Consider the following 13,907-nt stretch of genomic DNA (forward strand, 5'->3'; position numbering starts at 1 on the left):
GCAGGTCAAGAAGCAACAGTTAGAACTGGACATGGAACAACAGACTGGTTCCAAATTGGGAAAGGAGTATGTCAAGGCTGTATACTGTCACCCTGCTTATTTAACTTACATGCAGAGTACATCATGAGACATACTGGACTGGATAAAGCACAAGCTGGAATCAAGATTGATGGGAGAAATATCAATAACCTCAGATATGCAGATGATACCACATCTATAGCAGAAAGGGAAGAACTAAAGAGCCTCTTAATGAAAATGAAAGAGGAGAGTGAAAAAGTTGGCCTAAAATTCAACATTCAGAAGACTAAGATCATGGCATCTTGTCCCAGTACTTCATGGCCAATAGATGGAGAAACAGTGGAAACAGTGACAGACTTTATTTTGGGGGGCTCCAAAATCGCTGCAGATGGAGACTGTAGCCATGAAATTAAAAGACACTTACTCCTTGGAAGGAAAGTTATGACCAACCTAGACAGCATATTAAAAAGCAAAGACATTACTTTGCCAAGGTCCATCTAGTCAAAGCTATGGTTTTTCCAGTAGTCATGTATGGATGTGAGAGCTGAACTATAAAGAAAGCTGAGCTCCGAGAAGAATTGATGCTTTTGAACTTTGGTGTTGGAGAAGACTCTTGAGAGTCCCTTGGATTAAAAGAAGATCCAACCAGTCCATCCTAAAGGAGATTAGTCCTGAATATTCATTGGAAGGACTGATGCTGAAGCTGAAACTCCAATACTCTGGCCACCTGACGCAAAGAACTGACTCCTTGGAAAAGACCCTGATGTTGGGAAAGATTGAAGGCAGGAGGAGAAGGGGACGACAGAGGATGAAATAGTTGGATAGCATCACCGACTCAATGGACATGAGTTTGAGTAAGCTCCGGAAGTGGTGATGGACAGGGAAACCTGGCGTGCTGCAGTCCATGGTGTCCCAAAAAGTTGGACACAACTGAGTGACTGAACTGAACAGAGAGGAAAGTCCACATTTCACATTATTTAGCAGTCACATCAGCTTTATTTTGTAAGACACAAAAAAGGTTGTGGGCATTTTAACCTCTCCACATGTTAGAAGAAAAAAAATGCTATCACTGGAAGAAAAAAAAAAAAGAAAGAAAGTTATAGCAACTATTCAACTGGGTGCCCAGGGTAGAATTGCTTGCTCACTTTTCTTTACCTTCCGGTAGTATTTTAGGCAGAGAAAATATTTCCAGTCTGCTTCTTCTTGTTTCTGGAAATGGGGAAAGCACCATCACTTCTACTATGTCTGTTTCCAAAGGAGACACTGTGGATATTTGTAAAATGTCTTTGCCCATCTCTGAAAGCAAATGGAAATCAACACAAGTCATTATTGATATGTTTATAGAGGCTTTCATATTTCTAGGTTAAGATATCACATTATAGACCTGTCTTAACTAAATCTTATCCAAATTTACTTATTGGATATTTAAGTGATGTTTAAACATAAGTGAGAGAAACATTTTTTGATGAGCAGATGGGGGATTCTCCCCATGAGATGTCTAAGTGGGCAAATTCAATCCAGCTGGGTGGGACTCAGCTTCCATCCAGCCAGAGGGGCCTCCAGAGTCTGCCGGCTCTACCCTACCCAGCAGCGCCCATAAGCTCTGGCCTCTTGAATGTCCACTCCAGCCATTTGCCCATTCCCAGTACTGAATAAACATTTTTGCCATGGTCAAGGTATCGCAGGTGTGGTGGGAATACACTTGCTGTTATGAGTCTGTCCTACAGTAAGCCAGCGAATCCCACTTCTGCAAGGTGCCTTGCCTGGGGCCCACCTTGGATTCTCTCAAGCTTCACTACCACCACTTCACACAGCTACTATTCTGTGTGTGTCCACCGTCTCAGGCCCCATCTCAGCCCCTCCCCTCAGGTGTTTATAGGGTAACCTTTCCTCTTACTGAGCAAGGGAGACAGAGAACATCTGACATAAACTTGACTTCAACTTTCTTGTCCTGAATCTCACATTTTCTGTTATCTTCCCTCTTCATTTCTTGACATTTTTAGGAATAAACTGTAACCCTTTCCATCTGTGATTTTGAGCCTATGCCTCCAATGTATTATTACACCATGTGCTATTAATTATCTCTTTTAATTTCCTTGGGTCTTTTATGTCTTCTCCTATTGAGAAGACTCCTCTATCTTCAGATTAGAATGTTCCTTCAACCCTGTTTCCCCACCAGTTACTAATTCTCTTTTCTCCACTGCAAACATCCGAGAGCAGAAATTGCTGGTTACCAACCTCCTTTTCTGACTGCCTTTCCCACCTGAAACTCTGTCTCTCTGTCCCAAAGGGGTAGGTCTCCCTGGGCTCAGACAGTGACTGCCTCATCCTAGCCCTCAGGCCACTGACACTTCTGCCACAGTCCACCATTCAGACAGCCTTCCTTCTTCGAGCTCTTCCTGGTGCGGGTGACTCCCAGTTCTCTCGCCCATCTTTCGTTTTCTTCACTGCCTTGTCTTCTCTGTCTACATCTTCAGAGTAAGTAGCTTTTCCCATCCCATACTCTGACTGGCAAGGTATGTTAAAAAATGGGACACTTAGGCAGGACTGGTACCCATTCTGAGGTCAGCCTTCAGACCTACCACACTCCATGCCATCCAATTTACATATTTAGGTTACCTGTTTGACCTCATTACACAGTTGGGTTTGCTTCAACTCTGTCTTAAACCATCTCATGAGCTTCCATGATTTCAAGTTCAGAATTCCATCATTAAACTTTGAACTGCTGCTGCTGCTGCTGCCAAGTCACTACAAATCTTCATTTCTGAATTAATGGTAAATATCTCCAAATGAAGATCTTATTGGCTTCAACTCTACAGAGCTTGTCAGCTCACCCTATCCCTCAGCCTCCATAACTTTCTTCTCCCTTGAGTTTTTACTTCAACTGATGACAGCACAAACTTCCACCATCTGGGTTAGAAACTTCAGAGTCATTGCTGATCCCTTCCTTTCACATACAATCAATTATCAAGTTCTACCAATTCCATCATTCGTAACTGTCCACTCCTTCCCCTTTCCATGACTGCTGCGTGATCTTGTACACTGTGGATAAGAGCATAAGCTCTGAAACCAGACTTCCTGAGCTTGAGTCCTGGATACCTGTGTGGCTTTGGACAAATACTTAACCTCACTGTGCCTCAATTGCTTTATCTTTAAACTGGGCATAACAGTGGTCTCAACCTCACAAAAGTTGCCTATAAGAATTAAATGAATTAACACATGCCAAGTACTTAGAATACTGGATATCACATAAGGACTCCCTCAATAAATGTTGGCTTTTGTTATGACTAACAGCATTTCTTGTGTGAGTTACTATAATGTTTTTCTGAATTTTTTTATTCCGTTCTCTTGCCTTTCTTCTCCAGCCTTCACACTGATGCCAGAGTCGTCCTCTAAAAACCAAATCAAATCACACTAGTCCCATCTTGAAAACGTCTGATGATGTGTCATTAACTATAGATCAAAGCCCAGACTCTTTGGGATGATGTTCAAGACCCTCCACTTTGTTTCAAACCTTGTCATCATGATCGTAATCTGGTAAACTCATATACTTGTTATGCCAGACTTCTTACCATTCCAAGTGCCATTGCTCAAACTTTTGTCCTGAGCTAGAATGCCAACAAGCCCCATCCTCCACTACTTTAAATCGTTGCAAAATTCTTCTGCTCCATATTCTCTGTGTCTCCTCTTCACTTCCATTCCTTTCTTCACACCTGAGAATTAATTACTTCTTTTCCTGAGCCTACATAGCACTCTGCTATTCCTCCTCCACTAAATTCCTTCCTTGACATTTTCATGCTTCCACAGGGCCTAGGTTCAGCATTTTACACTTATTAGGCACTCAATTTTTAAAAATCAGTACATAGATTTGAAAATTTACATTTACATTTGGAATATAAAGCCAGAGAGAAAAGTATTAGTTCTTATTATTTATCACCAAAGTGCTATCTCGCCTGTCAGTTCTGTGGTTTACCTGGGCATTTGGACACACATTACTGAAACAACTGAATGTCATTTTTAAAAAATTTTTATTCATTTATTTTTGGCCACACCACATGGCTTGTGGACTCTTAGTTCCCCAACCAGGGATTGAACCCGAGCCCTTGGTTGTGAAAGCACGGAGTAAAGATGCATGTAACAAAACATTCTTTAGATATTTTAATTAAATAGAGATCAAATATTATTTAAAAAGTTATTTCGGGACTTCCCTGGTGGTTCAGTGGCCAAGATTCCACACTCCCAATGCAGGGGGCCTGGTTCAATCTCTGGTTGGGGAACTAGATTCCACTTGCTGCAACTATAGATCCTGCACACCACAACTAAAGATTCTGGTGTGGCAACTAAGACCCAGCACAGCCAAATACATACATAAATTTTTTTTTTTTAAGTATTTCAGGGATAAACCAACTCAACTTACATTTGCAGTAACACTAGAAACATTTAGCCATTTCATTAATTCATTAACTGATTCAAGAAGAGTTATTTAATATCAACTGTATACCAAGTAGATGAACCAAAACCTCTAAAGATGATATGCGAATTCTCCTTAGTAACTTTGAACAGCTATTTAAATGCTTTTGTTTTAGAAAACATGCTACAAGTAATTGCTTCACCATGGCCCCATTTTCACAACTTCAAATTCTTTAGAATAAATTGACCAACATCTTAGGTTAATAAGCAGTCTACTGCAACTTTCCTGGCGATCTGGTGGTTAAGACTGTGCTCCCAGGGTAGGGGGCATGGGTTTGATCCCTGGTCAAGGAACTAAGATCCCACCTGTTGCCCAGATAGGGGAAAAAAAGAATTCAGTGTAAGTACCTATGAATCCAAGAATCTCAAATGAACTTGAGGGTTTGGCATTGATAACAAAAATGTGTCCTTCTGATGTTCCAACAAATACATACATTCCTCTCTGGTCATACCTAGAAAAGAAGAAATCTGATTATCATTTTCTATTTGTTTCACTAATAGGATGGTAAACAAATTTATTGAAAGACATCATGGAGATATACCCAAAACCAATTATTCTTATGGTTTATGATTTTTAATATTATCAGACCTTATAAAAGGTAAGTGAATATAGATGAATGTAATCATTGCATTTTAGGCTAATATTGTTTCTAAATTGTAACTTTAAGTAGATGGTCAAGAAGATTCACTAAAAATGGGCAACTATGTCATCATAAGTGAACAAAACGTGACAGTAAAACTTTCTGATATTTCAGGTGGACATAAGCAATTATCAAATTAGAGATGAGTGGAGCATTCCACTGCCCCTCAGTACCAGTCCTGGCAGAAAGAAGAAGATTATAGCAAAATGTTTCTATACTTTGATCAAATTAGAAAAAGTGGGAAATGCAAATTAGGATAAGAGAGAAACATCTGAGAAAGGAGAGGTGCCAAAAAGATGATACAGAGGAGTGGAATGTAAATGGAGAGAGATTACAGATCCTTCCCTGCAGAGGCAGCAGAGCACGTAGGAACAGCACAGATGGTGGAAACCCAGCTCCTTCCAGTGCTAGCTGACTAATCTTGGCAAATGCTTCTTTCTGAACCTAAATTATCTCACTTGTGAAACAGGGACAAGCATAATACTTTTCTGAATGTTTGACAAGTGTCACATTCAATAAACTACAATGTGTAACAGCACATCAAGCTGTGAAGCAGGGCAAAAATGTCATTTCTTGTGAATACTTAGAATTATGATAAATTAATCAAAGATACAATAATAACAATATAATAAGTCTAAACTCAGTGTCTCTATGCTGTCTTGTAAAGTACTGTTTCAAAAAATTTGAAATCATCTAAATGCCTATCAATATACTGTCTTAAGAATTATGGAATGTATTCCATGTGATGGAATACTATGTAGCTGTAAAAAAAGAATGAAGGTCTTCATGTGTGGAAAGAAAACTTTCTTTAAGATATACAATTAAGTGAAAAAAATTGTGGTGCAGAACATTATATATGGTTTGCTACTGTATAAGAGCAAAGGCAATGATTCTAGAGCCCAATTGCCTGGGTTCAAATCTCAACATTTGCCATTTACAACATGTGTGATATTAATAGTTATTTAAATTCTTTATGTATCATCTTCCTTATCTTTAAAATGGAAACAATAAGAATACCTATCTCATGAGGTTAATATAACAGAAGTTCCTGGTACACTCTAAGTGCTTGATACACATTCATGCAATTAAAAGGAAGTACTTATTTTTCTGCTTGTTTGTGAATAAAATATGTCCAGTAAAAAGACACAAGAAACTAGTAACAAGCTGTCTCCCAGGAGGAGAACTGGGTATTTGGGGATAACAGTGGGAAACTGTATTGTACTATATACACCTCTGTATTTCTTGAATGTAGAACTGAGTCAATATACTAATTTTCAAAACAACACATGTAAAACCTAAAAAAAGTTAAAACTTCAGTGGAATTCTCAACAGACAGACCTGACAAAGTTGCTGCCAGAAACCGGCGGTACTTACAGGAGGTGCTGCACAGGTGATTCAGAGAGAAAGGCCTTATGAACTTCATGAGGGGATTCCACATCCCGGACGTCGAGAAAGTGGACAAGGCCATCCTCGGTCCCCACGGCTGCAGAGAGGGAGGAAGGAGAGCAGGCCAGAACTGTTGCCTGTTTAAGACAGATGCAAAACAGAAATAGACTCACAGATATGGAAAACCAAAGGAGGGGGGCGGGCAGGGTAAAACAGGGGCATGGGATTAACAGACATAAACTACTAGATATAAAACACATTAGCAAAAGGGTACACTGTATAACACAGGGAATTATACCCACTAATCTTATAATAAGCTATAATTGAGTATACTCTACAAAAATACTGAATCACTATGCTGTTCGCCTGAAAAATTAGCATAATACTGTAAATCAATTAACTTCCATAAAAAATAAAATAAATTAAACCCCAGCTTCACTGCACCAGAAAATGAAGTCTGCTTTCCTACATTTAAGAGTTCTACAGTTTATTTGAAAAGCCTACAGAATGAGAGGAGTGGCAAGTGTCATGTGGTATTACAAATTATACACTCAACATTCTTCAGCTAATCAATCACATAAGAAGTCATAGGAATCTAAATATCACACTCTTTTATCCTAAAATTGAAATGATAAAATATGAGAAAATTGCCTGAACTTTAAACCATGGTTTCATTTTTATCCTTAATTGATTAGAAAATGATTATACACAATAATAATGAAAAATAAAATAGGAAATTTAAAATATATTCCTAGAATCTTTTGGACATCTTTATTGAATGTTAGTGATTTATAAAAATCAGCATTCATCTGCTGGATAATATTAGATCCTGGTATAACTGAGGAAGACGTCAAAAAATAACTGTATCATGGAGCACATGGCCTGTCACCAAAGAAACACATCACAGAGTCCTGCTTATCTAACAGTCATTTACAGAAGATGATATCTAAGAGAACAAATTTGTGGTCATGATACTTAAGGAATCAGATTCATTTCTCTATAGTTTTCACTGACAAAGCCCACTGGGGTCCCCCAGAAAAGTCAGATGGAAACTAGGCGACAAGGTCTAAGCTCTTCATTTGTGCTTTAGTCTAATTTCACCTGCTCACAGGGCACATGTGCAGCAGTCTTGCACCCAGCACTTCAGACCAGAGTACTTAGTGTGAGACCGCTGCAACACCTCAACTTCGTGGCCGTGTGGAGATGTACTGCCAGTAACACCTCAATTCAAGACTTTGGATGGCAGCAGGGGTGGCTATGCACAGAGATGCGGCACCCAGAACTTGGATATAGAGGGGAGCATCATGGCTGGGCTGGCCCCATGACAACTCTGCCCGCCCCCAAGGAGAACTCTATAGAGCAGCCTCAGCCACTGTGATGAAAGCATGTGCTCTAGAAGAAGAGCTCCCACCTCTCCACCCTCTGATCAAAGAATAAGATTTTCCTTTGCTGTTGAACCAAACTCAGTCTTGCTCTATTGGCACAAGAAACACCAGAGAGGGGGACCCCTGTATGAACATAATGACATTTTGGAGGTTGTTTTAAATAAAACAACAGAATGCTAGAAATAGAAAAGATCTTGAGATCATCCTTTTGCAGATTAGAAAGCAGAGGCAAAGAAAAATGTAGCAATTTGCCCCCAGGATCCCAAAGCTGATAACAAAGCTCAGAGGAAAACTCAGGTGTCCTGCCTCATTAGAATGCAGTTTCTCCATTGAGCAGGTTTTCCTTTTATTTTATTTTTTTTTAATATTTAACAGCCCTACTTTATTTATTTATTTTATTCAAGTTATTTTATTCAGAACAGCTCATTGGCTTTTTTTTTTTTTTTATTAGTTGGAGGCTAATGACTTCACAACATTTCAGTGGGTTTTGTCATACATTGATATGAATCAGCCATAGATTTACACGTATTCCCCATCCTGATCCCCCCTCCCACCTCCCTCTCCACCCGATTCCTCTGGGTCTTCCCAGTGCACCAGGCCCGAGCACTTGTCTCATGCATCCCACCTGGGCTGGTGATCTGTTTCACCCTAGATAATATACATGCTGTTCTTTTGAAACATCCCACCCTCACCTTCTCCCACAGAGTTCAAAAGTCTGTTCTGTATTTCTGTGTCTCTTTTTCTGTTTTGCATATAGGGTTATTGTTACCATCTTTCTAAATTCCATATATATGTGTTAGTATGCTGTAATGTTCTTTATCTTTCTGGCTTACTTCACTCTGTATAATGGCCTCCAGTTTCATCCATCTCATTAGGACTGATTCAGATGAATTCTTTTTAACGGCTGAGTAATATTCCATGGTGTATATGTACCACAGCTTCCTTATCCATTCATCTGCTGATGGGCATCTAGGTTGCTTCCATGTCCTGGCTATTATAAACAGTGCTGCGATGAACATTGGGGTGCACGTGTCTCTTTCAGATCTGGTTTCCTCAGTGTGTTTGCCCAGAAGTGGGATTGCTGGGTCATATGGCAGTTCTATTTCCAGTATTTTAAGAAATCTCCACACTGTTTTCCATAGTGGCTGTACTAGTTTGCATTCCCACCAACAGTGTAAGAGGGTTCCCTTTTCTCCACACCCTCTCCAGCATTTATTGCTTGCAGACTTTTGGATAGCAGCAATCCTGACTGGCGTGTAATGGTACCTCATTGTGGTTTTGATTTGCATTTCTCTAATAATGAGTGATGTTGAGCATCTTTTCATGTGTTTGTTAGCCATCTGTATGTCTTCTTTGGAGAAATGTCTGTTTAGTTCTTTGGCCCATTTTTTGATTGGGTCATTTATTTTTCTAGAATTGAGCTTCAGGAGTTGCTTGTATATTTTTGAGATTAATCCTTTGTCTGTTTCTTCATTTGCTATTATTTTCTCCCAATCTGAGGGCTGTCTTTTCACCTTACTTATAGTTTCCTTTGTAGTGCAAAAGCTTTTAAGTTTCATTAGGTCCCATTTGTTTAGTTTTGCTTTTATTTCCAATATTCTGGGAGGTGGGTCATAGAGGATCTTGCTGTGATTTATGTTGGAGAGTGTTTTGCCTATGTTCTCCTCTAGGAGTTTTATAGTTTCTGGTCTTACATTTAGATCTTTAATCCATTTTGAGTTTATTTTTGTGTATGGTGTTAGAAAGTGTTCTAGTTTCATTCTTTTACAAGTGGTTGACCAGTTTTCCCAGCACTACTTGTTAAAGAGGTTGTCTTTTTTCCATTATATATCCTTGCCTCCTTTGTCAAAGATAAGGTGTCCATAGGTTCGTGGATTTATCTCTGGGCCTTCTATTCTCTTCCATTGATCTATATTTCTGTCTTTGTGCTAGTACCATACTGTCTTGATGACTGTGGCTTTTAGTAGAGCCTGAAGTCAGGCAGGTTGATTCCTCCAGTTCCATTCTTCTTTCTCAAGATTACTTTGGCTATTCGAGGTTTTTTGTATTTCCATACAAATTGTGAAATTATTTGTCCTAGTTCTGTGAAGAATACCGTTGGTAGCTTGACAGGGATTGCGTTGAATCTATAGATTGCTCTGGGTAGAATAGCCATTTTGACAATATTGATTCTTCCAATCCATGAACACGGTATGTTTCTCCATCTGTTTGTGTCCTCTTTGATTTCTTTCATCAGTGTTTTATAGTTTTCTATGTATATGTCTTTTGTTTCTTTAGGTAGATATACTCCTAAGTATTTTATTCTTTTTGTTGCAATGGTGAATGGTATTGTTTCCTTAATTTCTCTTTCTGTTTTTTCATTGTTAGTATATAGGAATGCAAGGGATTTCTGTGTGTTAATTTTATATCCTGCAACTTTACTATATTCATTGACTAGCTCTAGTAATTTTCTGGAAGAGTCTTTAGGGTTCTCTATGTAGAGGATCATGTCATCTGCAAACAGTGAGAGTTTCACTTCTTCTTTTCCTATCTGGATTCCTTTTACTTCTTTTTCTGCTCTGATTGCTGTGGCCAAAACTTCCAACACTATGTTGAATAGTAGTGGTGAGACTGGGCACCCTTGTCTTGTTCCTGATTTCAGGGGAAATGCTTTCAATTTTTCACCATTGAGGGTGATGCTTGCTGTGGGTTTGTCATATATAGCTTTTATTATGTTGAGGTATGTTCCTTCTATTCCTGCTTTCTGGAGAGTTTTAATCATAAATGAGTGTTGAATTTTGTCAAAGGCTTTCTCTGCATCTATTGAGATAATCATATGGTTTTTATCTTTCAATTTGTTAATGTGGTGTATTACACTGATTGATTTGCGGATATTAAAGAATCCTTGCATTCCTGGGATAAAGCCCACTTGGTCATGGTGTATGATTTTTTTAATATGTTGTTGGATTCTGTTTGCTAGAATTTTGTTAAGGATTTTTGCATCTATGTTCATCAGTGATATTGGCCTGTAGTTTTCTTTTTTTGTGGCATCTTTGTCTGGTTTTGGAATTAGGGTGATGGTGGCCTCATAGAATGAGTTTGGAAGCTTACCTTCATCTGCAATTTTCTGGAAGAGTTTGAATAAGATAGGTGTTAGCTCTTCTCTAAATTTTTGGTAGAATTCAGCTGTGAAGCCATCTGGTCCTGGGCTTTTGTTTGCTGGAAGATTTTTGATTACAGTTTCGATTTCCTTGCTTGTGATGGGTCTGTTAAGATCTTCTATTTCTTCCTGGTTCAGTTTTGGAAAGTTATACTTTTCTAAGAATTTGTCCATTTCATCCAAGTTGTCCATTTTATTGGCATAGAGCTGCTGGTAGTAGTCTCTTATGATCCTTTGTATTTCAGTGTTGTCTATTGTGATCTCTCCATTTTCATTTCTAATTTTGTTAATTTGGTTCTTCTCTCTTTGTTTCTTAATGAGTCTTGCTAATGGTTTGTCAATTTTGTTTATTTTTTCAAAAAACCAGCTTTTAGCTTTGTTGATTTTTGCTATGGTTTCTTTAGTTTCTATTGCATTTATTTCTGCCCTGATTTTTAAGATTTCTTTCCTTCTGCTAACCCTGGGGTTCTTCATTTCTTGCTTCTCTAATTGCTTTAGGTGTAGAGTTAGGTTATTTATTTGGTTTTTTTCTTGTTTCTTGATGTAAGCCTGTAATGCTATGAACCTTCCCCTTAGCACTGCTTTTACAGTGTCCCATAGGTTTTGGGTTGTTGTGTTTTCATTTTCATTCATTTCTATACATATTTTGATTTCTTTTTTGATTTCTTCTATGATTTGTTGGTTATTCAGAAGCGTGTTATTTAGCCTCCATATGTTTGAAGTTTTAACAATTTTTTTCCTGTAATTGAGATCTAATCTTACTGCACTGTGGTCAGAAAAGATGACTGGAATGATTTCAATTTTTTCGAATTTTCCAAGACCAGATTTATGGCCCAGGATGTGATCTATTCTGGAGAAGGTTCCGTGTGCACTTGAGAAAAAGGTGAAGTTGATTGTTTTGGGGTGAAATGTCCTATAGATATCAATTAGGTCTAGCTGGTCCATTGTGTCATTTAAGGTTTGTGTTTCCTTGTTAATTTTCTGTTTAGTTGATCTATCCATAGTTGTGAGTGGCGTATTAAAGTCTCCCACTATTATTGTGTTACTATTAATTTCCTCTTTCATACTCATTAGCGTTTGCCGTACATATTGCGGTGCTCCTATGTTGGGTGCATATATATTTATAATTGTTATATCTTCTTCTTGGATTGATCCTTTGATCATTATGTAGTGTCCTTCTTTGTCTCTTTTCACATCCTTCATTTGAAAGTCTAATTTATCTGATATGAATATTGCGATTCCTGCTTTCTTTTGGTCTCTGTTTACGTGAAATATTTTTTTCCAGCCCTTCACTTTTAGTCTGTATGTGTCTCTTGCTTTGAGGTGGGTCTCTTGTAGACAGCATATATAGGGGTCTTGTTTTTGTATCCATTCAGCCAATCTTTGTCTTTTGGTTGAGGCATTCAACCCATTTACATTTAAGGTAATTATTGATAGGTGTGGTCCCATTGCCATTTACTTTGTTGTTTTGGGTTCACATTTATACAACCTTTCTGCATTTCCTGTCTAGAGAAGATCCTTTAGCATTTGTTGAAGAGCTGGTTTGGTGGTGCTGAATTCTCTCAGCTTTTGCTTGTCTGTAAAGCTTTTGAATTCTCCTTCATATCTGAATGAGATCCTTGCTGGATACAGTAATCTAGGTTGTAGGTTATTCTCTTTCATTACTTTCAGTATGTCCTGCCATTCCCTTCTGGCCTGGAGGGTTTCTGTTGATAGATCAGCTGTTATCCTTATGGGAATCCCTTTGTGTGTTATTTGTTGTTTCTCCCTTGCTGCTTTTAGTATTTGTTCTTTGTGTTTGATCTTTGTTAATTTGATTAATATGTGTCTTGGGGTGTTTCGCCTTGGGTTTATCTTGTTTGGGACTCTCTGGGTTTCTTGGACTTGGGTGGCTATTTCCTTCCCCATTTTAGGGAAGTTTTCAGCTATTATCTCCTCGAGTATTTTCTCATGGCCTTTCTTTTTGTCTTCTTCTTCTGGGACTCCTACGATTCGAATGTTGGGGCATTTCACATTGTCCCAGAGGTCCCTGAGGTTGTCCTCATTTCTTTTGATCCTTTTTTCTTTTTTCCTCTTTGCTTCATTTATTTCCACCATTTTATCTTCTACCTCACTTATCCTATCTTCTGTCTCTGTTATTCTACTCTTGGTTCCCTCCAGAGTGTTTTTGATCTCATTCATTGCATTATTCATTTTTAATTGACTCTTTTTTATTTCTTCTAGGTCTTTATTAAACATTTCTTGCATCTTTTCAATCTTTGTCTCCAGGCTATTTATCTGTAACTCCATTTTGTTTTCAAGATTTTGGATCATTTTTATTATCATTATTCTAAATTCTTTTTCAGGTAGATTCCCTATCTCCTCCTCTTTTGTTTGACTTGGTGGGCATTTTTCATGTTCCTTTACCTGTTGGGTATTTCTTTGCCTTTTCATCTTGTTTAGATTGCTGTGTCTGGAGTGGGCTTTCTGTATTCTGGAGGTCTGTGGTTCCTTTTTATTGTGGAGGATTTACCCAGTGGGTGGGGTTAGACGATTGGCTTGTCAAGGTTTCCTGGTTAGGGAAGCTTGCATAGTGTTCTGGTGCGTGGAACTTGATTTCTTCTCTTTGGAGAGCAATGGAGTGCCCAGTAATGAGTTTTGAGATGGGTCTATGTGTTAGGTGTGACCTTAGGCAGCCTGTATGTTGACGTTCAGGGCTATGTTCCTGCGTTGCTGGAGAATCTGCGTGGTATGTCTTGCTCTAAAACTTATTGGCTCTTAGGTGGTGGTTGGTTTCAGTGTAGGTATGGAGGCTTTTGGACGGTCACTTATTACTTAAAGTTCCATGTAGTCAGGAGTTTTCTGGTGTTCTCAGGTTTTGGGCTTAAG

The 13,907-nt window shown here is 38.5% G+C and overlaps 1 protein-coding gene across 1 annotated transcript in view; it reads right to left on the bottom strand.

Annotated features, from left to right (window-relative positions):
- CFAP43 (cilia and flagella associated protein 43) overlaps positions 1-13,907 on the bottom strand; it is a 102,414-nt gene that overhangs the window by 43,195 nt on the left and 45,312 nt on the right. The window contains exons 11-13 of the mRNA XM_061163155.1: positions 6,504-6,652; positions 4,837-4,940; positions 1,174-1,314 (exon numbers count right to left, since the gene is read on the bottom strand). Coding sequence (XP_061019138.1) covers positions 1,174-1,314; positions 4,837-4,940; positions 6,504-6,652 — 394 coding nt within the window. The remainder of the gene's footprint in view (positions 1-1,173; positions 1,315-4,836; positions 4,941-6,503; positions 6,653-13,907) is intronic.

Source organism: Dama dama, chromosome 15, assembly GCF_033118175.1.
Source record: "Dama dama isolate Ldn47 chromosome 15, ASM3311817v1, whole genome shotgun sequence".
NCBI classification, from domain to species: Eukaryota; Metazoa; Chordata; class Mammalia; order Artiodactyla; family Cervidae; genus Dama; species Dama dama.